The sequence below is a fragment of the Enhydra lutris genome, unplaced genomic scaffold (genome assembly GCF_002288905.1).
Source record: "Enhydra lutris kenyoni isolate GAN:26980312 unplaced genomic scaffold, ASM228890v2 scaffoldscaffold20, whole genome shotgun sequence".
NCBI lineage: Eukaryota > Metazoa > Chordata > Mammalia > Carnivora > Mustelidae > Enhydra > Enhydra lutris.
The window spans coordinates 32,542,972-32,569,270 of NW_019154104.1; the positions used below are offsets into that span (position 1 = coordinate 32,542,972).

Below are 26,299 nucleotides of genomic sequence, written 5' to 3' on the forward strand. Positions count from 1 at the left end.
CGCTGCACGTTCCGAGGTACACCCCGCGGCGACGAGCACCTACGTGCGATTGTTGGACCCTAAGGGTGGCCCGCGACCCGCGGAGCGCGCGGGATTTGCGGGAAAAAGCGAGGGGGAGTCGCGGTCGGGGTTCAGCTCCTTCCTCGTCCTCCCTAGCTGTGTGACCTTGGGTAAGACCTTTCTCTCTGCCGCCTCAGTGTCCTCGCGCGTAAAGTGAGGCGCGGGTTGGTGCGTCCCCGGGGATGCGCGGACCCCACTGTCCCGGGAGAGGAGCAGGGAAGCGCATGCGCGCCAGTGCACCGGCTATCTCCCGGAGGCCCTCCGGCGCCCCTCCCTCCGGCTGGGACTCGCGTAACAGGTTGGGGTCCTGGGAGTGGGAGGGGCCGCGCGTCGAGGAGGGCCCCCTCCCCCACGCGCAGCCCAGCGCCGGGCTTGGGCGGGGCGGGCGGGCCTTCCCGGAGCCCGGCTCCCCCGGCCCCGCCCCCGGAGCCCCGCCCCCACCCTGCCCCGCCCTCGCCTCCCTGGCACTCCCGCAGCCGCCGCCGCCGCCGCCGCGCGCTCTCCCGCACTCGCCGGCGCCGCCAACTTCAGAGCGGCCGGCGCGACCATGGGGGCTACCCCCGGCCGGATCACGTAGCCGCGGCGACCCCGGAGAGCCCGCGCCGCCCGAAGCGCCCGCGCGGCCCTTTCCGCGCGCAGGCCATGGGCGGCCGCGGCTCCCCCCTGTGCGCGGCAGCACCCGCGGTACGCGCGGCCGGGCCCCGAGAGGGAGGAGGCAGCGGGCTCCCCGAGCCGGAGTCCCGGACGCCGAGGATGCTCGCTCGCGGGGTGCAATGCGCCCCCTGGGGGCCGCGCCTGGAGCGGAGCGGCGGGGGGGCGCCGGGCCTCCTGCTGGGAGGGACCCCGATCCCGACCTCGCGGCTGCGCCGGGAGGGTGGGCGGCAGGCTGGAGGCCCGCACTCCGAACTTTGCCGAGTGCCGCACTCTGCGTCCGGGACGCGCTGCGTCCTGCAGTCCGCGGTGCTGGGTCCTGGGGCGGCGCTGCTCGGGGGCCCAGGCTTACGTCCCCTTCTGCCCCCACCCCCGCAGGTGGCCGAGGGTGGCCCGGCCCGCGAGCCGCTGCAGCTGCTGGAGGTGTCCTCCCGCAAGAGGCTGCCCAACGGGCCCGAGCAGGACCCATGCGGCAGCCGCCCTGCGCCCGAGGGCGCCGGTGCGGGCGCCGAGCAGGGTCACTCGGCGGGCGGAGGCGGCTGGTGCCGCCACTGCCACACGAAGCTCGCCGAGCTCAAGCGACAGGCGTGGAAGCTGGTCAGCGGGCCCGGGACGCCCCTCCGGGTAAGTGGACCTTCCTCGGACCGTCTTCTCCCGGGCTGCCATTTGGGAGACCCAGGGTCCCGGAGGGAGGCGACGTTCCACCGAGCGTTTTTCGGCTGGTTCTTCTGCTCCCTGGGCCTCGGTTTCCCCTTCTGTGACGCGCTGTGCGTGAGTTGCAGCAGTTCTAAGAGGCTCCGCGGTGGGATCGGAGGGGGGCTGGGCGGGCGTTTCTCCCCGGAGCCACAGATGTCCCACAGCTGGAATCCCAGTCTGTGTCTGGGAGGGGGAAGGGAGAGGGGGATGGCGTGGACTCCACCCTGGGCGGGACGGCTCCTGCTCTGCCAGCAGCAAGAGGTTACTCTGCTTGTTGTTGCCCTTGGGGCACCTGGGCCCCCAGCCAGGTGTCTGGAAATTGCACACCTGGGGCCAGAGGGCTTGGAGGACCAGAGTGGGGGCCTGCCACTGTGAGGGGGGCCCTGCCTTCCCCCTTTCCCTGGGTCATGAATAAGAATTGTGTGTGGGACACAGCCTGGGGCTTTGCCACCTTAGGCGGCGGCCACCCATTTGGGAACGGAGGGGCTGGGCCCCAACAGCCTAGGTGTTTGCCTGTGAAGGGGGCTCTGCCAGATTCTCCAGCCAATGGGTTTGCCCTGGTCTTGGAAGGAGCTGGGACCATTGTTCAAGGAACAATGAGCCCTGGAAGTTTGCAAAGCCTGGGAAGGTGGGGGTCTCCAGAGGAAGCCCTTCCCGCCGGACCTTCAGTCGTTGAAAGCCTTCTTGGGAAGTCTGCATAATCCCCATTGAAGCTAAATATAGTTCTCCCAGCCAGCGCCCCGGATGGGGCGAGAGCCGGGGTTCCAGGGGGTCCCACGGTGTTCCTGTCTTGGGCAGGGGCGGGGAAGGGAAGCGAGTCTGGTTTCTATGGCCTGGAGGGGGGACCTGCGGCCTGCCCTGGGTGGGGGAGGGGGCTGCACCCTCCAGATCTGCTGTTCCGAGTAGGGGGCAGCCTTCCCAAGCTCTGTGCCCCCAGATGGCCTGAATCTGGTTGAAAGGCAGCAGAGGACCTGCAGGCTCCCATGGGAGGGTGGTGTGGGACAGACTTCTTGGGGGCCTGTCAGAGCACCCCGGGCCATCTTATCACCTATTAGGGGAAACAGGCCCCAGAGAGGAGGGGCTTCAGGGACTGAGCTGGATTTTGCGGGTGGTGCTGGACACGAGGCCAGTTGGTTTGGGGGGGGGTCCTGGGGGGGAGAGCCCCTCATGGGGCGGGGGCTGGGCTCTGTGGTCTCCTCCTGCCCACACTGATCAGGGAAGCCTCCTGACCCCCCAGAGTGCTCACCTCGCACCTGCCCCTGCCCGAGCCTCTTCTGGGTTTGGCAGTACCCCTCGGTGCCAGGTGGGGGCTCACCCCATTTCCTGGCTGCTCCTCGTACCCAGCAGCTTGCGCACCCAGCAGACGGGGTCCCGTGCTTTGTTCCTGGTCTGCAGCCCCTCCCCTGCTGCGTTTCCTCCTTTGTCAGATGGGTGTAGCCTCCTGGGGCCCTTCTGGGAGTGGGATCCAACCTGGAGAGTGCTTTACCCAAGCATTATTCATTGTTTTCCATGTGAGGGTGGAAGCAGATCTTGGGGGGCTCAAGGCCCTAGGGCTGAGCCACCCAAGCCAAGGGTCATGGGGGTTTGGGCCCGAGACCCTGGAACCTTGGTAGGTGTCATTGACCTGCGCAACCCAGGCTTTCCCTGGCGTCCTGGCTGACTCTCAGCCTGGGACCTGGTCCACCTGCCCCAGAACTTCCTTCAGGGAGGGCTGCGAGTTGTGCTCTGGGACGTGTGCAGGGACCTGCTTCTGCTTTTGGTTAGGGAGGTAGCTGGGGCGGACCGGCTTTGGGTGAGCCTGGTGCTCCTTCGAGCCTGGCCCATGTCCAGGAGCCCTAGGCTCTGTTCTGAGGCCAGAACGGCGCTGGAGCACGGAGTTGGTGTTCTAGGATTTTCCGCAGGGCCTTTCCTGGTGTTCGTCATGCAGAGATGAATTTCATAAGGACGGCGCTTCAGACTCCAGGTGGGGGGCCTTGCTGGGCTCCCGTGGCGGGGCTGGAGGCAGACCCCACCCTGGCTATTGGAGACGCTCCCCTTAGGGGTTCCGGCTTGATCTCAGGTGGAGAGGGAGGCTTGCGAGGGTAGAGGGACAGTGGATGTTAGCTAGCCCCGGGTCACCCCATCCTGTGCCCCTGGAGTCCCGGCCAGGGCTCCACCCAGCTGGCTCCTTGCCCTCCCTCCTTACTGGCAGACAGCTGTCTGCTCTGGGACCTGGGGCAGGTTTGTTGAGCCCTGGGACCGTGTTTGTACCCATTTCATGGGCAGGTAGAGCAGTGACCGCACATGGTGGCTCGAACAGCCCAGCCCTCACTGCTTTGTTTGGGTGTGGGCTCGAGGGTCATTCTGTGCCTGGGTCTTGGCCCCCCTGGGGTCGAGTGGGGGCAGTTGAAACCCTGTGCAGGCTTTAGGTGGCCTGCCTCTCCCTTGCCTCTGTCCTTTCTTCAATCTGTGCCTGCCTCAGTTTCCCCATGGGGGAAGTGAGGGTGACCGTGGTCCCCAGCGAGGGAGGTCTTCTGTGGGGAGTGGATAGCACTGTGTCCTGATGCTGCTGGGGGTCACGGGCAGGGAACGTGCTCTGCCTGCCCAAGTGTAGCCTGGGAGGGCGTCCTACCCGAGCCTGGAAGGGCAGTGGGCCTGGATGTGGAGAGACACCCAGATGGGGGCCTTCAGGCTGGACAGCCCCCACTAATCCCTCCCCCTCCGCCCCAGGGTGCCCTCCTCTTCTCTTACCAGGTTCCCCAGGCCTTGTGTTCAGGTGACCATTCAGAACCCTTCCATGGCCTGGAGCCATGGCCTCTGGACTGTTCCTCAGCCTCGCGGGGCCCTGCCCACTGTGGGCCTTGCTACAGACACCCTTCTCCTCCCCGGAACCCCAGCGTCCCCAGACCACCCTGCCAATTCCCTGCTCTGAGCTCCCTGTGCCCCCTCCCAGGGGGCCCTGCCTCTGAGAAGTTGGCTGGGGGCTTGCGACACCTCCCTTGAAGGGACCAAAGCCGGGCCTTCCTCTTCCTCACACCTGAGTGCCCCCCAGCTGAGCACCGGCCCCTCTGTCCTTCTCATTCCCCCAGAACCCCAGGCCCTGGTCTTGCCCATTCTGTGTCCTCACCCATTAAGGTGAACTGGTCACCAGGTTCTTGCAGACCCTGTCAGCGTCCCTTCCAGTCCAGTGCCCGATGCCTGCCCAGCCCCAGCTCCCACCCTCAGGGCCCCCAGAGGGGCCTTGCTGAACTGTGGACCCATTAGGAGGGGTCTCTGGACGGTCCCAGTCCTGCTAGCCCGGCCTGGCTTGGCCCTGTCAGGCCGAGGCTCACCGGGAGGCGCACCCTTGCACACGGGGTCACCTCTGCCTGAAAGCCCCATCCTCTCTCTCCCTCCCATGGTGGTCTGTCACAGATGCTGCTTTTGCAGACCCCTGGCCCTCGTCCTGTCCACGCTCTGTCGGCAGACCCCCACCCCAGTCTCCAGCATCCCTGGTACTGGTGCCCGCGCGGCTGACTGTGGTGGGGACGCTCAGACGCGCTGGCGGGCTTCACTCAGTACACAGCTCCCACTGCTTCTCCGTGGTCATGAGCCCCCTGCCTACCCCGTGAGCATCCCCTTCCCCCATCTCTGGGAGGCCACCACTGCTGCCCCCTGACCTGGTCCTTTCTCAGCTCCTTCTACACCCCTTGACCACTGTGTGGCTTCTGTGCCCTCTGTGCTGCCCCGAGGCCGGGAGCTCTGTCAGGGCAGGCATGGTGTCCAGGTAACCTAGAGACGTTTGTTGAGTGACTAAGTGACCAGGCTTTTCCTCCCTCACCCCTGCGGATTTCAGCCCACCGCTGCCTGGCTGGATTCCCGCGTTCCCCTCCCCCACCCTGGGTGACTGCCCGCCCCGTGGAGGATGGCGACCCTTACCCTCCTTGGTGTAATGGGGGCCCAGATCCTGCCTGGGGACCTGTTTGTTCCACCCGCCGTCAGACGGGTCCTGCGGAGGTGGTGGCTCTCCCAGAGACCCGTGACGTTGGCGTCCGCCGTCAGTACTGCTGCTGAAGGGATTAGCGCCCCTGGGGGGGGTGGGGCAGGGATCAATCTTATTCAGCCCTTCCAGACTCTTCCTCACCCTGGCAGGGGGGTCTCCTCGTCTTAGCCCCTGTGGGCTCCGGGACCACTGCTGCTGGTCCCTGACTGCTCACGCAGACCCCAGGCGTTGGCTTTGCACGGAGCTGGACCCCAAGTCTGAAGGCTCCTGGGGAGGGGCACCGGCCCCCGTCCTAACCTAACCAGGCTCCTATGGCTGGTGTCCTGGAGACCCTCTTGCTTGTCTCTGCGGTTTGGTTCCAGGGGAGGGGGCAGCACTTCTGCCAGCTCAACATTCCCCTCTCTCCCCGCTCCAGGAAGCCTTCCAGGCTATGTCCACGGCCTCCAGCTCTGCTTGCACGGACATGCAAGAGTGGGGTCCTGGGTCTGCTGTCCCAACTGGCCTGTGGTCCTGGGAGAGCAGGGGCGGAGCCTGGCTGGGGTGGGACATTTGCGGCCTGCTCTGGGTCCCTGAACCCCTGTTCTTTGCACCGTTTTGAGCCTGGCCTGAGCTCTGCCGGTTTCTGGGACCGTCTCTGAGCCAGGGCTGCCCTTGTCTGCCTTGGGGCTTCACAGACCGGGACCTTGGCAGGGGCAGTGTGCCCCAGGAGCAGCCGGGGAGGTGTGTGAGGGGTGGGAGCTCCCTGGGGCTGCTGGCTGGGAGGTCTCCCAGCTGGCAGGGGGCTCGGACGACTCAGCTGGGAAGGGATCCGTCTGTGGGGCTTAGAGGCTCCCAGGCCACTGCAGGGGACCACGCCTGGGCAGGGTGAAGGAGCCGGCCCTGCAGTCCCAGCCCTTCTGCCTCACGGGAGGGAGTGTGCCCGAGGGGCTCTGGGTGCACTCGGAGGGAGGGCTGAGCCAGGGGAGTGTGCGGTGGTGACCAGCCTCGCTGCCTCTCCGCGGAGAGGAGCAGGGTCAGGGAGGGCTGAGTCCCTTGCTCCCCCTGGGTTAAAAGGGGGGAGTTTCACTTTTGGTGTCACGTTTTTTGGCTGGGGGGCCCCCATGGGGCTGTGTGCAGGGTCCTTGGCCCTCCGTGGGAGGGGCTTCTTGGCCTCATCTGGTCTGGTCTCGGACCGGCCCCCCAACCCCTGGCAGTGCCCAGGCTTCAGCCCTTGCGGTGGGCTGGGGCAGGGGTGGGTGGGCTCCGCCAGGCGCCTGGAGCTGGCAGATTTATGGTCCCATGGGGCCCAGGGCCAGGGGCTCTGTGTTCCCCTCCGACCTTGTGTGATGAATGCTGGCCTGCGTCGCTGCCTGTTTCCAGGTGGAACCTGCCAGTCGTGGGCCCTGCCCCATACCCTGCTGGGGGTAGAGCTGCAGGGTCGGCCTGTCCCTAAAAGTCACTGTTCCCCTTCACAGCTACAGCGCAAGGCCGCAGCCCAGCCGCACATACTTGGCCTGTCTAAAACCCAAGGGATTGTCTGGAAGCCGTTTCTGTGTGGCTTGTTTGGTGGTTGCCCTTAATGTGGCCATGGGTCTCCTGATCTTGTCCCTGGGGTCCCCTTCCCTGGGCCCCATTCCTTCTCAAACCTTCCACACTTTGATCCCCAGCCTTGTTGCCCAAGCTCGCTGATCCGAGGGCCTCAGGCTCAGGCTCAGCGTAGCAGGGGGAGTGACGTGGTTCCCAGCGGCGTGGGTGTGTGTGGACATGGGTCCGTGGCCCCTGGGCTCTGGCTCTGATCCAGCCTGCGCAGTGGCCCGGCCGGAGGCCTGGGGGTGCCGGGTGGTGGTGTGTCTGGGTGCTGGATCCCGAGATGACGGTGGGACCCGTTCTGCCTCGTATCTATCTTCTCTGCTGGGGGATCAGCGAAGAGGGTTGGCTGGGTTCGTGCTGTGGGAGGGGCTGCCCCCGTGGGGCAGGTCCGAATGCCCCTGAGGCCTGGTGGGGAGAGAAGCCTCAGGGCGGACACCTGGGGTACTTGGCCGGTGGGGCTTCGGAGAGCGGGCAGGGAGCTGGGCCGATGGGAGGGCTGCAGGCCTTTGAGCAAAGCACACTACGTGGTGAGGGAGGGAATAGCAGGCGGAGGGGTGCCCACGGTGCCCAAGGCCCCTCACTCTGGCTGCTCTCCCTCCAGGGTTTGTGGGGATAACTGAAGTGCTGTGGGCTTGGGAGAGAGGGCTCTGCGGTGGGGCATCTTGGAGGGCCTCCTGGAGGAGGTGGCATTTGCTCTCGGTTGGAATTACACCCACAGAGATGGGGTGGAGGTCCCCGGGGGAGGGAACATGAGGAGCTCCAAGATGGGGGTGGCTGGAGCACGCATGGAGACTGTCCCGGGGTGCCAGGTAGACACAGGGGAAACCAGGATGGGGTCAAGGGTCAGGCTGTGGTGGACGGGGGTCAGACTCCAGCCCTGGAGCAGAGGTTGGGGCCTGGAGTGTCCGGGGGCGCGCTTTGATTCAACAGCTGCAGCCAGGGGCTGTGTGCCAAGGTTCCCAGCAGGAGAGCGTGAGGGGCCGGCTCAGGGGTGGGCTCCATCCGCATCTGTACCTGCTCTTTGCTGGCCCGTCCAGCCTCCCTGGGTTCCGAAACCTGCTGAGTGGCATCGGGAGCCCTGGGCACGGCCCGCCTGGTAGGGTACAGCGTGGGCCCCACCCTCGTGGTGAGACTCCGCTGTGCCCGTTGTTTGGATGAGAATGAGGTCCCTGGGGGCTGCAGACTCGGACTGAGAGCCACGGACTGGGAGCCCCAGGCCCCTGGAAGTGCGTGGAGCGCCTCTTCTGAGTGGCGACGCTCCTGGGACGCCGGGCTCTCCGTCCCCTTCCCCTGGTCGAGGCCATCCTGCTGATCCTGCCTTCGGCCGCCACGGTCCCCACCATGCTTGTGTGGCGTCGTGGCGTTGGGTGGAGGACAGGGGAGGCCATTGAAGGGAGGGGGTCTCAATGAACTAGTGTGTGTCCTGAGCTGCCCAGCTGGCTGGTGCCTGGCACAGGGCCTCGGGGCCAGGTGCCAGTCTGTGCTGGGTGGGCCGGGCTGTACCCCTCCCCCGCTCTCCCCACCCTGGCCTCTGGCAGAGGAGGGGAGCTGGTGGCTGCTCTGGGGCCTTCGGAACTGCAGACTGATGGGCCTGGAGTGGTCTCCAGGATTCTGGCTGGCAGATGGGGGAGGGTCTGGCTCAGGGGTCCCAGGTCTTCCTGCCACACCCAGTGGACGTGGGTGGGCAGGGCCTCTGGCTGACAGTTGGGGCCTTGGTGAGGTGCCTGGCTGGTGGGAGGGGCCAGGGAGGGGCACCCCAGGCCTCAGGGTGCTCCTCCAGGCGTGGTGTCTAGGTCTGTTAGTCCCCCTAGAGGGTCTGCCAGTGGGCCCCCTTTCTAAAGACAGGGTGACCGACCCAGGGAGAGTCGTCTTGTAGCTCTGTGGTCTGGGGGTTTCTCCCAACCGGGGAGCAGAGCCCCTTCCTTCCTCCCGTGTTGGCCTCAGCTTGGGGATCTGGTCAGCTCCTGTCCCACCCTGTGGGTGAGCTCCGCTGGGCCTGAGCTGGGAGAAGCCTCTCCCGGCGGCTCATCCCCGGAGAAGTCACTCTGGGCCTCCGATGCAGGAGAAAATGGAAGGATTACTTAAAGCAACTTGGTGAACCCGGAAAGGAGATGAAACATGGCAAGTCGTTACTTTTAAGGGGGGGGAGGCTCCCTAAAACCCCAGCGGCATGATGGGTGGGTGGTGTGCGATGCTAAATTGAATCAAATTAAGAAAAACATTTTCTAAATGCAAGTAAAATATCTGTTTAATTAGACTGTGAAGAGGAAATGAAAAGTAATATTTTGCAGTGGGGTAATCACTGTCTTTCTGAAGGTGCTGGGCTCCAGAGAAGGGGTGCGGATGAGTAGTGTGGCCGCTGGTGTTCTCGGGGGTCAAAATTCCTGAAAATGGGCCAGCAGCCCCTCTGGGGCTCGGGCCTGTGGACACTGGGAGCTGCCTGGAGGCCCCCGTGTCTGGGAGAGGAGAAGGGCTGCCCCTACCAGCCTTCCCAGTTTATCTGAGCAGCGAGCGCTCCTTGCCCTGCCCTGCCCGGAGCTGGCCCAGCCTCCGTCCGAGGGGCTCAGGGTCGTGTGGGGTCTCTGTGTGATCACCCAGGGCAGGGCTCTGTGTCTCTGTTTCGTGTGTATGACATGAGACAAAGGTTTTAGAAATGCCCCTGCCCTTGTGCCAGGAGGCCCCTGTGGCCCTGGGGTGTCAGCTGGGCCTTCCCCAGTGATGGGGGCTCCCTGGCTACCAGGGTGGGGAAGGGGTGGGTGGCCCCACGGTGGGCTTTAGCCTGGGATGGCCCCAGGTGTGTCTGGGCTGGGCCTCCTGGGGGCTTGTGAAGCAGGACCTGGGTTTGGTGTGGGCTCCTCCTCCCCGCCCCCCACTGGAGCAGACCTCCTTGGTTCCCTCCTGGGGCTTCGATGCCCAGAGCCTGAGGCCTTGGCGGGCCTGGGGCCTCCCTGCCAGCTGCCATCTGAATTCCTGATGACACAGCTGGGAGGGGGGTTTGCTCTGGCTTCCTGTCGCCTTGCCTCCAGTGCCCCCTCCCCCGGCCCAGCCCGGGTGCTGGTGGGGGGCCGGTGCAGGCTTAGGTCAGTGAGCTCCCCCACCCCCTGCCCTGCCTTTCCTTCCTGCCTCCTCTGTGCTGGCCACGCAGGGGGTGCCACGGGGCTCCCCCAGAGGCCTGAGGTCCCCAGGCCAGGCAGAGGCACTGGAACAATGAGCAGCTGGGTCTGGCTTGGGGGGGGGGGCGGGGGGGGGGGGGGGGGGGGGGGCTGGGTGGAGCTGGGCTTCCTTTCAAGTCGCTAATGGCTTTAGCAGGCCTTCCTTCCCTCACACCGGCCACATTAGCAGCCTCCCGCCGAGTGGAAAAGCCGGAGTAATCAGAGCGGGGCCCTGGAAAACAGGCAAGGCAGCGACATGGGTTGAGCCGGGCCCTGTGTGAGCCTGGCCTGTGGCTGGGGGACCGGCGTCTGGGTTACATCTGTGGCCCCACATGCCAGCGCCGGTGGGGGCTCTGGCTGAGCTTCCCAGGGCCTCCGCAGCTCGCAGGGACCGGACATGCGGCACTCCGGACCTCGCCGGAGAGAATCCAGGCCTTCCGGAGGGACCGGCAAGTCAGGTGGCTGGTGTGGTGGACCTGGCCAGGGGCCACCCCTTCATGGGAACTGATCTACCTGGGGTATGTGGGGACAGCTGTGGTCTGAGGCCGAGGCCAAGCGGGGCTTCCAGGGAGCGCGGGTGGTCCTGCGGAAGGGACGGCAGAGCCGGCGCCCCCTCTCAGCAAGGCCACCCCCCATAGCTGGTCCCCAGTGTCTGTGCGTGGGGTTGGGCAGGCCACAGTTCAGGGCTGGGGAGCCTGACTGGGGTGAATGAGATGCACCTGGTGGGATGGTGGCCTCAGTTTCCTCTTCTGAGTAATGGGTGTATTGGGGGAAGCTGTAGGGATCGGCCTGGGGCCAGGTAGAGGAAGGCTCCAGCCCCGGGAAGTTGTCGCAGGCCCCTGCTGGGGTCACGGAGGGGGCAGCTTGAGGTCCAGCCGAGTGGCCCAGCTGGCCACAGTGAAGACATAGGCCTGCATTTGAGGTTGGTTCTCTGGAGAGCCCTGGGAGAGTCCTGGTCGGTCATGGCCACAGCTGGGCTGGGCCAGTGCTTTGTCGAGGGGCTGCCCTGGGCAGGCACCTGTGGCTGGGCCTTACCTCTCAGGGGAGGGGAGGATGTGGAGGGGCTGGCCTTGGCTTTGAGCCTGATCCCCACGGGGCTGCCCCAGGGAGGCACCCAGGCAGAGCCTGGTGGGGTGGTTGAGGGACAGGGCATGAGCCCTGGGACTAGGACTCTTGATAACGTTTTTCCAGTGAGGTTCCTTCTGAAGATTGGCTCTCTCTTCCTCTTCCTTCCAGAGGTGTCACCTCTTCCCGGAAGCCCTCCCTGACCTCCAGGCTTTGGGCTGCCCTGGCTCCTGTCCTTTGCCCTTTCTGGGCATCAGGCTCACAGAGAGAGCCATGTGTGCCCCTCGTGCAGTGCACAGCAGGGGGAACTGGGCTGCAGTGGCAGCCACCACGCCACACAGGCCCCGGGGGCCACGTCCGTGCCTGGCCACGTCCGTGCCTGTGGTCGGGCGGGGTGGGAACGGAGCCTCCTGCCTCCTTGCCGGCTAGCCCCGGTGTGTCCGTCCTCACCCCTCCCGGTGTCACTGGTGACTTCTGTGGGCGCGGTGAGCTTGGGACCGCAGTTCTCTTTCCCGCATACCTGGAGCAGGGCTGTAAGCCAGGGGGCCCCTCGTGGCTCTGGACGACGTCGCTCTCGCTTGGGGGGGCCCCGGGGTGCCTACTGCACACATCAAGCCTGTGGGGGGTGGTCTGGCGCTGCTTTCTGCCGGCCTCCAGCTGCTTCTCGACCCCCTGGCCCAGGCTCCTGGTGGCCTGGCTCTTGGTCAGGGGCGGTGTGCCGAAGCCTCGTTAGCCGAGAGCGAGCGCGGTAATGAGGGTGGGGGGAGGCCGGGAGCTGTCAGGGGCGCCGCTGGCCTCCCTGTGAAGGTCCGATAATTATTTTCCTGCTGGGCTCGTGCAGACGAAACCGTTGGGGGCTCATTCATCAGTTGGGGTGGTGCAGCGGCCTGTGCTGTGGAGGGTGAGGCCCCAGGGGCAGGGTCCCGGGGCCCGGGCACTGACTGCTTTTTCCCTTGCTCCCTCCCCCAGGACCCTTGCCTCTCTGCGCTGCTCCTCGACAAGCTGCCTGCCCCGGGGGTCCTGCCCGCCTGCCGCCCGGAGGCTGAGCGCCTCTGTGACGTCTGCGCCACGCACCTGACCCAGCTGACGCGGGAGGCCCTGCGGCTGCTGCAGGCTCCCGCCAGTCGCGACGCCCCTGACGCCCCCCGTGGAGGCCCGGGCCTCGTGCCCTCCAGCCCCGGCGCTGGGACCAGCCCGCGGGATGCGTCCGTGCCTGCGGGCCCGCCGGGGAGGCAGCCGGGCCAGGTGGGGCCGGACAAGAGGAAGGGGCTGGCCTGGCCGTCTGGGCCCAGCGTCCAGGTGTCGGTGGCCCCCGCCGGCCTGGGCGGAGCCCTGAGCACGGTCACCATCCAGGCCCAGCAGTGCCTGGAGGGCATGTGGAGCGTCTCGAGGGTCAACAGCTTCCTGCCGCCATCCTGCCTGGTGAGTCCACGCAGCTGGGTGGGTGGCTGGCCTCCTGGGGCCACCGGGCCACGGGGTCCGACCTCTGGGTTCCCTCCTGGGGGTCCCGTCCACGTCTCTGCATGGCCCGCGCTGTGCAGGCTCAGCGGCTCCCCGCTGCGTCAAGGAGCCAAGCACATGGGGGAGGCCGCATCCAGCCGGCCGGCGGGGTCCCCGCGGGCAAGGTCCTCCTGTGCCCCCGATGGCCTCCCTCCATGTGGCACCCGCGGGCATGGCCGGGGCGGGTATTGGCCGCCCCTGCTTCTGAGGGCACGTGGGGTGCCATGGGCTGGTGGGAGGGCTCCCGGGACAGGGTCAGACCCTCCTTCTCAGGGTGAGTGGCAGGGGGAGCATCTCCTTGTGATGGGGGATCCCCAGCGGCTGCCATGCCAGGTGCCCCCTGAGGCTGTGGCTCGGCGGGCAGAGCTCGGAGTGTAGGTGGTGGGGGAGGTCTGTGTCCGCTCCCGCGGCCTCTCAGGAGACGCCTCTTTTCAGTTGGCTGCAGAGTGGCCCCCACAGAGGCTCTCGGGTGCAGCAGATCGCTGCCCACACCAAGGGGCACGGCCTCCGTGGGACCAGCTCTGGGCACCAGTGGGTGCTGTGGGTGCCGTGGACTTGGGCCACGTGTCCTCTGGCAAAGCTCTGGGCCGGTGTCACTTGCGTGGGTTGGGATGAAGCCAGCCAGCCTTGGAGGGCAGAGCTGAGGCCGGCAGCATTCCCACCGGTCACAGGGCTGGGCTGCTGGCGGTTTCTCCCAGTGTCTGCCGTGCCCCCAGTTTTTCATCAAGCAGAGACTATCCAGCATAGGAGTTGGGAGGGGGGTTCTCCTGGGACACTGGGGGGAGCTGGTTTGGGTCATATGTGAGCTCACTGTGTTGGGGGCCACCCTGGGAAGGCTGCTCTGCCCGAGCCTCAGGGGATACCGTCTCCGGAGGTCGGTGCCTTCGGCGGTTCCCACCCATTTAGCGGAGGACTGAGACTGACGGCCCAGCACAGCGTTCATCAGGCAAACAAGTAGGAAGGACCTTCTAAGCAGAAGGAACCCTCTGTGTGGAGGCCCAGAGGTGTGAAGCCTGAGGCCTCCCTGGAGGTGTGAGCCTTGTCAGGAGGTAGGGCTGTGGCAGGGAGCAGGGAAGGTGGAAGAGAGGTCGGGGGCCTGGGCCAGGCTGCGATGGTGTGTGCGGATCCGTGGAGAAGCACCCCGACCCCCACCTATGTCGCCCTCCTCTGTGGAGCCAGAGGCGGAGACCGTGGCTGAGTGTGAGAGCAAGGTGTGCTTGGTCCGTTCTCCAGTCATGGCAGAGCTGGCTGCGCAGGGCCCAGTGAGTGGCTCTGAGGTAGAGCCGTGGGTAGACCTTCTGGGCACTGTGCCCCATGGGGCTGGGCAGATGGAGGCGTAGGGAGGGTCTCCAGCTGCTGGGGTAAGGTCACATACAGTCCTGAAGCAGGACAGACCCTGCCCTGTCCCCTGGGCTCGTTGGCCTTTCTAAGTCCAGGGCCAGGTCAACATCAGTACGTCCAGCACAGCCTTTGGAGAGACCTTGCCCCTGCTGGAAGTTGGATCCTGCGGCTCGTTGCTGGGGCCAGTCCTCCAGAGGGCACTCTGTCCTTGGGGCCTCTCTGGCCCTTGGCAGCTTGGGGATGGGGTGCACAGGGGCTCAGGGAAGAACTTCGGGTCTTGAACTAGCTTCTGGTTGGTGTGCAGATGGCCCCCGGGTGTGGTCTGGCTGCTTCTGACTCCTCCTTTGTTGAGTCCTGGGGTGAGGAAGGAAGAGGGCAGCCAGCCCCCACCAAGCGTGCACAGTGCCTCCTGGCCTGAGAGCTGGGCTGCCCGGGAGGAATGTGCTGGGGGGCAGCACTGAGGGGGGAAGCACTGAGCGGGGAAGCTCAGGAGAGCCGGGTGGCTTCCTGGAGGAAGTGACATTGAGCTGGGCCCAGTGGGAAGCATCAGAGATGGCGGGCTCAGCACGAGTTATGGTCAGGTGCCCGGGACTGTGGGGGCCACTGGCAATAGCCAGGGGGATCCTTACCTGGAGAGGGAGCCGAATGCTTGTCTTTGCCGGGGCCTGGAGTGCTGGGCCGAGAGGCCGGTTGGCCTTCTCTGTGAGAGTGCCCAGGAGGGAGAGGAGGGACAGGAGCTGCCAGTGGGAGCAAGTAGGGTCTGTGCAGCCAGCGTGGGCAGGCTTTATGCCTCCTTGGGCCCCGGAGGAGGGTGTCGCTGGCCTCTGGCCGGGTAGCTTCACCAGCAGCCAGCACGTTGTAAAACGTGGCCATTGAAGGTTCTCTCTCTGTTTTACGTCCACATCGATCGTGTTCGGGGTGGGCGAGAATGGATTTATAGTTAGACGACCGTGCTGGCAATCAGTGGGGAGATTATTAGACGCATAATAGAACTTTAGGATTCAGATGAGGTGATTTCCCCGGAACCGGGACATCGATTGCTAGAGGTGTCTCTGGAATGTTCAACTGTCACGAGGAAATGCTTCTGGAGGGTGTGCGGTGAGTGTCTCCGACAGCCCATCCGCAGCCCGGGGCGTGACACCGATCCGGCTAGCTGGGAGGGCGGGGCAGCCGCCCTCCGATCTAGTGTGTGGGGAGGAGGCAGATTGTGGCAGGGATGGTCTTTGGAGGGGGAGGCAGGGAACCAAGGCTCTGAGGGCCTGGAACATTCTGGGTGCTGTGGCTGGGAGGAGCCTGCCCTATGGCCTGTGTGGGGTCAGGTTGGGGGTGTGGCCATCTGGAGAGGTAGCCACAGCTGTAGTCATGGAGAGGTAGCCACAGCTGTAGTCAAAACTGAAGCCCACCTCCCTCGTCTGGGAGCACAGAGCTTGGCCCTTTCTGGCTCATTCCACCTCCGCAGTGTCCAGTGGTGCTCTGTGGATGTGGGGCAGTGGAGGCCCGGCCTGGATAGGGGGGATGGAGGGCTTCCTGGAGGAGGTGCTGCACATGTCTGATGTACAGACAGGAGGTGAGGTCATTTTGGTGGGGGCCTGGGAGCCGGTGTTGCTGACCCCTGTACCAGCCTGTTTGCCTCCCCTCATCCCTGCCATCCCCGGTGGGGTCTCAGGTAGGTGTCCATCCATCCTCAGGAATGTGTCTGGGGTGGCAGAAGGTAGAGGGCTCTGGCCTGTCTCTCTGATCTGGCCCATTGCTGGCGCCCTCTCTCTGGGCCTCAGTTTACCCACCTGTAGAATGGACGTTGGACCCGACAGCCTCCTCCTCCACGTGCTGCGGGGAAGCTGCTTCTGTGACGGGAGGTGAGGGTGGGACAAGGCGCTTGCTGAGGTCAGGATGTCCTTGGCCTGAGGCCCTGTCTGTGATCAGGCGGGGCTCTGAAAGGCAGCTGGATCCACCTAGTGAACCGCCAGTGCCCTGCGATGGGTTGAGAGCGTCTGCACCACTCCGTCCTCGCTGTTCCTGGCCCCCTGCCCCCTTGGCTGTCCCCACCACCTGGCTTGAGATGGCCCCCAGTGAGGTGTTCGTCCCAAGGGGCAGGCGAATGTGGTCCTTCACGTGCCAGAGCTCGGGCCCAGATGGTTCCTGAGCAGGGTTAGTCTGGTGCTTCCCAGACGGTGCTCCCCAGAACCCCGGCACGGCCCGGTGGTGCTGGCTGGAGTTGGGTGCCTCCGTGGGGGCCCGCAGGACGGTGTGGCCGGCCTCACGCTCTCTGCTCTTCCTGCTTCTCTTTCGTGGCTGCTCCGCTGCCTCCATCTCGTTTTGTTCGGCCGCCCGCCCGCCCCTCCCCTGCACCCCCTCTCTTCTGTCCTCCTGTTGTGGTCGTCCCTCCCGCCCCCTCCGGCGTCATTTGGCCCAGCTTCTGCTTCTGGCAGGAATCGGCAGGGGCCGTCCCAGGGGCTGGAGCCGTGTCTCAGCATCTCGTGGGACGGTGGAGCCGAGGCGCGCGGGGCTCCTGAGACAGGTCAGTGCGGGCGGCCTGTGCCCTCGCCGGTGGGGCCAGAGCGTCTGGCTGGAGGTGGGCAGGCTGCATGTGATGGTGGGCTGGCCCGGGCTCTGTGGGAGCGGACGGAGGGGCCGTGGAAGGCCATGGTGTGCCGGCTCTGTCCCCTCTGTGACCCTACCCCTGCTTCGGTCCCCTGCTGTCCAGGGTGCCTCACTGAACAGAGTGACCGGGCCTGGCCTGGGCTGCTGGGCCTGGGCACCATGGCAGAGCCACCCTGGGGGCTGGATGGAGCCAGGGTGGGCACGGGATGGGCATGGGATGGGCGATCCTCTGAACCCAGCTCCGCTCTGAGGAGCGCCGGCCTCAGTGGTCACCACAGATGTGGCAGAACGTCCCAGTCCCTTCCCTCCGCTCTGCTCGTTCGAGTCCGCTCTTTCTCAGGGAGCAGGTGCTTCTAGTGGTGCGAGAGGAACCCACGTTTGAGGCCGGGGGTGTGTGTGTGTGTGAGACGGGAGCGGGAGGACAGGCAGACGGCCGGGGGGTCGTGTGTGTGTGTGAGACAGGAGCAGGGGGACAGGCAGACGGCCAGGCTGTTGGGGCGTCTGTGGGGCTGGCTGCCCTGCGTTACTTGTGCAGCTCTCTGGAGGAGAAGCAGCTTCTGCTTCTTGGTGGCTAGGTCTAGGCCTGGCTTACCCTCCTTCTGGAAGGTTCCCTGTGAGCTGGTATCCCTTCTGTTCCAGCAGCCCCAATTCCCTCAGGTATAGGGGTCGTCTCCCAGCTGTGGGCTTGGTCTGTCCTGTGTCTGCGTCCCCACTAGGCTGTGTGCTCCTGGGAGACACATTTACGGGGCACTTACAATGGGCCCGGCAGGGTGTTAGCGCAAGGACGTGGAGGAGACCAGGTACGTGCGAGAAGACATGAAAGGTGCTCGTGAAAGCCATCGGCATGGGAAACCGTGATGCTGAGCATGGTCCTGTTACTCCTGGGGGTGGGGTGCAGAAAGCACTAGACAGACTGAAGGAAGCCGAGGTGGGGTCAGTGGGCCAGAGAGGCCTGGACAGGGTACCCGAGGCAGGTGCAGGGAGTGGCCTGGGGAAGGAGAGGGCTGGCTGGGCTGGGTTCTGAGGGCTGCATAGGAGTTCCTGCCCTCTAGGCAGAGGCAAGGCAGGGGACAGGGTGTGGTGGGTGAGGGCCAGAGCTGTTTCACGTTCACCCTTCTCTGCTACTGACCTGTCCTCGAAACCCCCGGGGAGTGGCCGCAGCCCTGGGAGCTGGGGAGCGTGTTGTGTGCCTTCCCTCCAGCTGAAAGTATGGGGCTCTCTGTGACCTTCCTTTGCAGACATGGTTTTACTGTGTCCCAGGAGGGGTTTGGAAGCTGGTGTTGACCGTGGGCCGGGCAGGGTGAGACCCTCCGCCATGGTGGCAGGACCGCTTTCAGAATGTTCCTCCTGGGGATATGGTGGCTTATCCTGTAGCCCCACCCTGGGCTCTGGCCATGTCATTTGGGAGACCCCCAAGGATGTTGGGCCCTCCAGATGTGACTGTTGCCTGGGCTCCTCACCCTCAGGGTCACCAGGCAGGACCATGTCTGGTCAGCATGGGGACCGCGGTCCTCGCCGGTGGGCCTAGAGGACAGTGCTTGTCCACAATTCCTGGGGCTGAGTGGAACCCCGGAGGCCTGGGGATGAGGCGTGGTTCCCCGGGGAGCCTTGAGGTGGGGCATGGTGGCCTAGGGGCAGTGGATGGGGCTGGGGGTGGCCAGGCCGAGGCCGGCTGCTTCCCTCCTGCCCTGCCAGGGGCCAGGTCTGGCCTGGGGGTCCAGGGCCCAGTAAGCGCCCATGAACGCGATACACGGGGTAGCCAGACCTCGGGTTTGTTGGCGCCGACTTAGGGATGATTCGGTTACATTTCTGCTTCGTTACGGGGCTGTCTCCCTTTCTAGAATTTATTTTAGCTAATTAGTTGGAAATGCCAGAGTAGCATTTCAGATGACGGGAACATCGTACATTACCGTACACGGGGCGGTTAGTGCCTGTGACGAATATTTATTGTGGCCTCTTCCCCGTTTGTGCCTCGGGGCGCTTGCAGGTGGCTGGCCCGGGGCTGAGGGCGTGGGCCTCCCCGTCCATCCGTCCCGACCACTGTGCCCGCGGCGTTTCTGGAACCCAGTGTGGGAGGGGCTGGCAAGGCTGGCCCTGGAGGGGGGCGCCTGCGTGTCCGTGTCTGGTGCACGGGCCCTGCTGGCCGGCAGGTCGCGTGAGCGCGGGGCCCTGGGGCGCCTGCCGGGGCTCCAGGGCATGCGGCTCGGGCTCCCCAGCACATGTGCGTTCCTCAGCGGGCTCCCTCCTTCCCGCCAGGCTGAAGCGGCGGTGGCTGCCGTGGCGGTGGCGGACTCGGTCCGGGATGGCGCCCCCAGCTTGGGCTCGGACGGTGTGTCGAAGACGTGGGGCCTCAGCGGGGCCTGCACGACGGCGCTGGTCACCCCGGCCCCGGGCACCCCGGCGGGGGGCTCCCCGGGCCCGTCAGCGGCCGCCTCCTTCTTCATTAGGTACGTTCTCCGCGGCTTCTAGGGGGGCCTGGGTCTGGCTTGGGGCCGCGAGCCCTGTGGGCGGGGACCTCAGCTGCCGGCCCCTGTGGCCCACGGGCCTTACCCGCGAGAAGGGCGGCCTGGCTGCTGCCCGGTGGGGCAGATGGGGGCGGACGGGGGGACTGCTGGCACCGGGCACTGTGTCAGCGGTTATGGGCAGCGGACACCTCTCGGCCCCGGGGATGGGATGCCACCACAGACAGGGTGCGAATCGAGTCCCTGCCCCTCCTGAGCTGGGTGACCGTGGGCAAGTCTCACAACCCGTCTGTGCCTCAGTTTACTCTGCTGTCAGACAGTGCTTTCTTCAGAGTTACGGCAAAGGGCAGCGACTTAATGTCCGGGGAGGCTCAGCCCTGGGTGTCCTGGGGTGTGGGCTGGGCCCATGTGGGCTGGGGCTGCAGATTTCAGTCCGGGAGCACGGGGGCGGGACAGGGCTTGCGGGAGGGTCCTGGGGTGATGGAGGACTTTGGGGAGAGCTAGGGAGGGTGTCCTGGAGGGCGGGCTCCTGGAAGTGTTCCAGGCGGCAGGGTGCTGGCGGCCGGCAGGGTTGCTGTGGTTAGAATCAGCTCCAGGAGCCGTGTAGTCCTGTCCTGCCCAAGCGCTGGTGTGTGCCTGGGACCAGAGCCCTGGGTGTGGTTCCCGGGGGCCCCAGGTCCAGGGGATGTGGGCTGGGGCAGCACAGGCCCGGCAGGCCCGGCAGCGGCGGGGGAGAGAAGTGCGGTGGGAGCAGGGCTCTCTTCCCTGCCCGCTGTCCCTGGGGACCGTCACCCCTCCCGGCAGGGCGCTGGGGTTCTGCAGACAGGAGGCCGAGCTCTCATCCTGTGTGGAGGCCTGTGGCTTACAGGCTATAATGGTGGTAATGAACGGTAATGGCAGGCCCAGCCGCGGGTCACTGTCCCATTAGCAGCCCTGGCAGGCACTGATAAACTTGTCCATGAATCATGTGTGGCAGTGGGAGCCGGGCACCTTATCAGCATGGGCTGTGGGTTTGCCTGGGGGGTGAGTGGTGCTGTGTCTCCGGCTGGTGAGCGCTCTGGCTGTGGGGCTGGTGGGGGCTCTGCCCCCGGCTTGGGGGTCCCTGTGAAGGGCAGGAGAAGGGCAGAGCGGTAAAGGACCTTCCGGGGTTCACCTCCGTCTCTAGGGCTGTCCGTGGTGGCCGCGCTCTGCGCTCCCACCTGCCTGAGGATCTTCCACCTTCTGGGAAGGAAGACTGGCCCTGGCGGTCCCCAGTTCTGGGGGCCACACTGGCTCATTAGTAACCCTGAGCCTGCCAAGCAGGTGCTGGCTGCCTTTTGTCTCCCTGGGAGCAAGGCTGCTGCTGACCTTGGGAAGTTACCATAGAAACAAGTGCTGGGGACGGCGGGAGGCAAGTTTCCCGAAGGGGCGGGAGGCGTGCGCAGTGCCGGCTGCCATTACTTCCAGCCTGTTGGACGGCCCTGAATCTAGCAGCTTCTAGAAGAGTCATGGGCCCAGCTGGGGGCGGGGGGAGTGTCTGGTGGGGAATGCCATCCAGAGCTTTCGCCGGACTCGGGTCAGAGACTGCCTGCGCGTTGGGGTCTCAGGACCCTTAAGCACGGGGTGGGATGGGAGCGCCGGTGTGGTGGGGAAACTGTGGCTCAGAGAAGGGGCTAGTCTAGGGTTCCTGAGAGACCGCACCCCGTGGGGGCCTCAGGCATGCACGGGGCTGCGTGTTCTGTGCTCCCACCTCTGCCCTTTGCCAGGCTCCTTAGGGACAGAGCTGAGCCCATGCCCTGCCCCTTGGCCAGCTGGCATGGGTGTGTATGGAGACAGCTTTGATGGCAGCGTGGCATGGGAAGGGACAGAGCCGAGTGCTGTCCATGCTGCTGGGGCCACGGAGGTGGACTTGGAGGGCTGCGTAGGAGCCTGGCGTTTGCCAAGGGGAGGCAGAACAGGGTGGAGGCTGGGCGTGTGGGTTCCCTTTGTTCCTGGAGCACCACCTGCGGGTCCCCACCTGGCCTCAGGCCTTCCCACGACCTCTGAGCTCCTCACCCCAGTGTGGGGAAAGTGAGGTGGAGTGTGGTTGCATGGGGGCTGGGTGTCCAGGACCTCGTTCACGCTCATGGGCCACAGAGCGGGGCTGAGGCTGGGCACCCCGCACCCCTCACCTGTCTCCCTCAGCGGGGCCTGCCGGGCCATTCAGGCATGGTGGCCACGGCTGTGGTAGGAGCTCCGTGTGCCGACCCGACCAGAGTTCTGAGAAGGCCGGGCTACATGGCGCGGGTGGCCAGAATTACATTTTTTCTGGAGGATTTCGTGACCTTGACTCCTCTTCCTGAGCCCTCCTGTTCCCAACTCGAAGGCTGTCCTCCTCCAAGATGTCTCCATTAGTGGTCACTTGGACCTTTTTGGGGACCCCCTCCCAAATTCCTGAATGTAGAGGCTTTGGAAGAATGGCTGGGGTCTCCTGGGGAGGGACCGGGAGGGGGAGGGATGAGGGTTCCTTCAGGTGCCAGGACCGCCCGCTGCACTCACAGCTGCTCCCTCATCCCAGGTGCAGCCCCCGTGGAGCCCCCTCCTTGGTGTCTGCCTGGACGCCTGGCCCATGGAATGTCCGGCCCGGCACCCAGCAGAGGTCCGGAACCAGAGGGGTGCTGCCCGGGGCCCCCAGAGCGGGAGGGCTCAGGTTGAGGAAGCCTCAGTCTCTGGGTGAGGTTCCCAGGGTTTGCGAGAAACGCCAGCCATGGTAGGAGGGGTCTGGCTATGGGGACCTTGATCCCTGGTGTCAGCGGTCTAGGTCCTCTTGGCAGCCCTGTATCTCTGGGCACCCTGCGGGCAGATCTGGGGGCTCTTGGCACCTGTGGGTGGCAGTTCCCCATGGGGTGGATGCTGGGTGGGTGGGGTGTGGCCGGGGTCACCAGCCTCCTCCCCAGTTAAGAAGCTCTGGGTTGGCCACGCCCAACGCTCTACGTGTCAGCAAAGTCCCCAGACCCTCCCATAGGTAAGGGCCTCGCCATCAAGGCCAACTGCCCCAGAAAACACCTTCTGTTGGGAAGAGGCACTTCTTGTTTGTAAAAAGGCAAATTACTCCCTGGGGGACGTCGGAGGTGCCCATCCCCCAGCCACTCTCTCATTCATTCATCCATTTGCTCACCTGCGCACCCATTCATCTGTTCACCGCACACCCACCTCTCCGCGCACCCGCTCACCTGCACCCCTGCTCCGCGCACCCGCTCACCCGCGCCCCTGCTCCTCCATGCACCTGCTCACCCGCGCACCCGCTCACCCGCGCCCCAGCTCCTCCTCGCACCCGCTCACCTGCACCCCTGCTCCTCGCACCCGCTCACCAGCACCCCTGCTCCTCGCACCCGCTCACCCGCGCCCCTGCTCCTCCATGCACCTGCTCACCCGCGCACCCGCTCACCCGCGCCCCTGCTCCTCCTCGCACCCGCTCACCTGCGCCCCTGCTCCTCGCACCTGCTCACCTGCGCCCCTGCTCCTCGCACCCGCTCACCTGCGCCCCTGCTCCTCCATGCACCTGCTCACCTGCGCACCCGCTCACCCGCACCCCTGCTCCTCCATGCACCCCCCCTCCATGCAACCCCACATCCACTGACCCACATACCTGCCGACCCACGCCCCCACTGACCTAGGCACCCACTGATCTGTGTTCCCATGCACTCGCTCACGCATTCACTGGCCCACTGACACCCTCTCGCTCACCCACGGCCCCAGGCCATGTCAGGGCATCCTGAGCTCCCCGTGTTGCCTTGGGCTTGGCAAACTCCTGCCCTTGGGAGACCCTGCCTGGTGGATGGACACAGCCTCAGGAACTTGTGTCTTGTGTCACAGAACAGGGACTGGTTCCTGTAGTAGCAGGAGGCAGAGGTTCTGCTGAAGCCCAGAGTGGGGGCATCAGGGCGGGCTTCCTGGAAGAGGGTCTTCTGAGGGGTGAAGTTGCTGTTTGTCCGGCTTCTCTTCGGCCACTCAGACTTGCCTACACTCCCCTGCCAGTCTCACCTCCTGCTCCTCCTCCCCCCTGCAGGTCCCACCCTGGGCCCCCAGGCTGTCCTAGGCCTGGGTGTGGTGCTCTGTGAGGCCCAAAATCACCACCCCCTGTTCCCTGTGACTTCACTGCTCAGAAACCAGGTCTGGGCCTCCAGAAGGCTGAAGGCCCAGAAGTGCGAGGGCCGGCCTGGCCCCCAGAGGCCCCCCCCTTGCCTGTCCAGGCCTATGGACTGAGGTGCAGCTGCTGGGATTGTACCAGTAGTTACCAGGGGCCTGGATTCCATCAAAGGCGAGTGCGCAGTCCGGGCCCCTTGTTAATGCAGCCACAGGCCTTTGAGTCATGCCTGCTGGGACGAGCCTGTGAGAGCAGGACCTGGAGGGCCGGGCGGGCCAGGGCACAGCTCCTCAGCTCCCTCGGGGGCTGACCACAGGGCTGGGGAGGGAGAAGGGGGTGCCCTGGGTTAGATCAGACTGCAGGGTGGAGACGCCTGGCCCGTAATATTCCAGACTCCCAGGGCTGGCGGGTCCTCAGAAGGTGAGGCCCCACCTCTGTCCAGGCATGACTGGGATGTGTCCAGTGGGGAAGGACATGTCCCCACGCCGCAGTGCTAGGGCCCTGAGGGTGGCCTGCATGTGCCGAGGTCTGTTCTGCGGACCCCTGGCTCTTGAGAGGGTCACGGAAGGGGCAGAGCCCTCATGGCCTGCTGAGGGACCCACTAGGCAAAGCTCTGCCCTTTGGTGGTGGCCTTTGCAGACTGGAGGCTCCGACCGAAGTTGCTCTGGCCTTGCCCATCAGCCACAGGTCTACATCCCCTGGAGGCTTCGGGTTGTGCGCTCACACAGCTGCAGGGCCCAGGCTGACCCTGCCCGACCCAGGGAGGGCTGTCGGGGATGGAAGGGTGGGGACGGGGGTGGGGGGGGACCGGGGGGGGGGGGATGTCTTGGCTGAGGCCGTCAGCTGATCTGTCCAATCAGCTTGAGGGCCTGGCTGACGCCCTCCCATGCATGCTGGGGCTGGGCGGCCCCTTGGTGCTGCCCTTTCCCCAAATCCTGGGAACAGGCCCCATGGCACTTCCATTTACAGAAGAGGAAGTGAGTCCCTGGGGCCTGGTTGACCTTTGTAGGCTCAGCTTAGTTCCCCAGGCCGTGCTTGCACCTGTGGAGTTCCACCCTCCCAGGCGGTCCCACCCCCGGGGCAGTGCGAGGCAGGGGGGCCGGGCTGCCTGCTGGGGGCTCATTCTCCGGGTCAGGGCTACAGCTCCTTCCCATGGGGCGGTTGGCAGGAGGCTGTGGCGTAGCCCAGGGTGCTTGGGGTCCAGGACGGGCGTCGAGGCTGGGCGGCAGTCAGGGCGGAGGAGCCCTAGGCTCCCACAGCCCCCTGCGCAGCCCTCACGGCCCGCAGGGTCAGTCCCGTGGCCGTTTGGGTTGTGGCCGCTCCTGTGGCCTTCTTGGAGCTGCTCCTGCCTTCCACTCGCTCCCACGCCTCATCCCGCGCCCAGGGGACGCTCTCCGCCGCCACTCGGCCCCTGGTCTGCTGGGTGACTCTCAGGCAGGCAGAGGGGGAACAAGGGTTTTCTCCTTCCACGCAGTTTTGAGGTTTACAAGTAGGTGGGAATCAGGCTATGCGGGCTTGTGGCCAGAGAGACCAAGCACCCCAGCTCAGGGCTCCCGCACCCCGAGTTGCTGGGGCTCCTCCTGGGGTGGGCGCTGCCTGCAGACCCCCCACCCCGGGTGCCCACCGGCGCCCCGCACCCGCTCTGTTACGGGTCCGCCCCATCGGAAATTACTTTTATTTCCCGCCACGACGCCCTGCTTGGAGGAAAGCCGTCCCCGGGGGCTCTTCGGAGACAGCTCCTAGTTAAGCTGAGCAAGATGCTGGCTGCAGACCGTGGAGCGGGAGCCTTGCTGAGGGCTGGGCGGCCTCGCGTGGGCAGGCCCTGCAGTGGGCGTGTTTCGGAGGTAGGGCTTTGGGTGGCAGCGGGCCCCGCAGGGAGCCGGATGGAGGTGCAGGTGGGTGTTGGTGGGGGCGTCAGCCGGGGGCTCGGATCGCATCTCGATCTCTTCTCTCTGGGGGCCCCCGCCCGCGGGAACGGGGCGACTGAGGCCAGGCCCTCCAGGCAGTGGGAGTGGAGTGCGAATATGGCTCTGGGCCCATCTGTGTCCCCTGGTGTCCCCATGTGCTAGAGGCGTGGGGGGCCCTTGGTGGAGGGTGGGTGCTCCGACACTGGGCCAGCTCTCCCTTGGGGCCCCGGGAGAGACGGCTGGCCGGCTACAGGAGCTGCGGTGGGGAGAGCCTGGCAGGAGGGTCCGTGGGAGCCATGGCCCAGGGTGTGGTGGGCCCGTGGTGGGCACGCGTGTGTGTGTGTGTGTGTGTGTGTGTGTGTGTGTGTGTGGGAGGGTGTCCTGGGACTCCGGAACCGTGCCTCTCACAGGTGCGCCGGGAGCCTCTCTGGGGTCAAGGAAGACCCTGGGGTCTGGGGGAGGACTGTGGGTCCCCTGGGGACGCTGTGGGGCTGGTGGGTTCCAGTGCCAGGCTGAGTGTGGGGCCGGAGGATTGTGGGCAGGACCCGGAGGGCCGCAGAGGAGAGGGCGGTGGGGTGGGGCCTGCGGGCCACGGGATCAGGGGAAGTGGGTTTCTTGGAGCTTCTCCTGGCTCGGCCCAGCACGGCCTAGGGTTCCTTGGATGCCTTGGCTTCTCAGGGCCGCACACAGGCGCCTGTGCTGGTCGTGTCAGCATGTGCTAGCGGTGGGGAGACTGAGGCACAGAGAGCAGGTCACTATGCCTGGGTCGCACAGCCTGGGAGGAGCTGACCCCAGCACGCTCCAGCCAGCCCCCCACCCCGCAGCAGCTGCTGGGTTGCGCCCCAGGGCCGATTGAGGCTGGTGGGAGGAAGGTGCGCTCAGGGTAGGGTGGAGGGAGGGGAGGGGCGTCTGCCGCCTGGCCTGGCAGGGATGTGGCTGTGGGGCCGACCTGGGGCAGGGCAGGCGCCCAGGACAGCGCCGAGGGCCCCACCTGGTCCCTCTCCTCCCCTCCTCAGGGCTGCCCAGAAGCTCAGCCTGGTCTCCAAACGCAAGAAACCTCATCCACCGCCGGCCCCAGCTGCCCGCAGTGCCTCCCCGTACCCCACGGACTTCAGCGGGGTCCTGCAGCTGTGGCCGCCCCCCACGCCCCCCTGCTTGCTCAGGGCCGCCTCCAAGGTTAAGGACAACCCCGGCAGCATCGGAAAGGTAGACCCACTGCTGATGTGGGG

The 26,299-nt window shown here is 65.9% G+C and overlaps 1 protein-coding gene across 1 annotated transcript in view; it reads left to right on the top strand.

Annotated features, from left to right (window-relative positions):
• The first annotated feature begins 702 nt into the window (after positions 1 to 702).
• LOC111148547 (kinesin family member 26A) overlaps positions 703 to 26,299 on the top strand; it is a 37,945-nt gene continuing 12,348 nt past the window's right edge. Inside the window, exons 1-5 of the mRNA XM_022505188.1 lie at positions 703 to 744; positions 1,090 to 1,335; positions 12,124 to 12,576; positions 18,853 to 19,043; positions 26,087 to 26,276. Of these exons, the coding sequence (XP_022360896.1) occupies positions 703 to 744; positions 1,090 to 1,335; positions 12,124 to 12,576; positions 18,853 to 19,043; positions 26,087 to 26,276 (1,122 nt within the window). The remainder of the gene's footprint in view (positions 745 to 1,089; positions 1,336 to 12,123; positions 12,577 to 18,852; positions 19,044 to 26,086; positions 26,277 to 26,299) is intronic.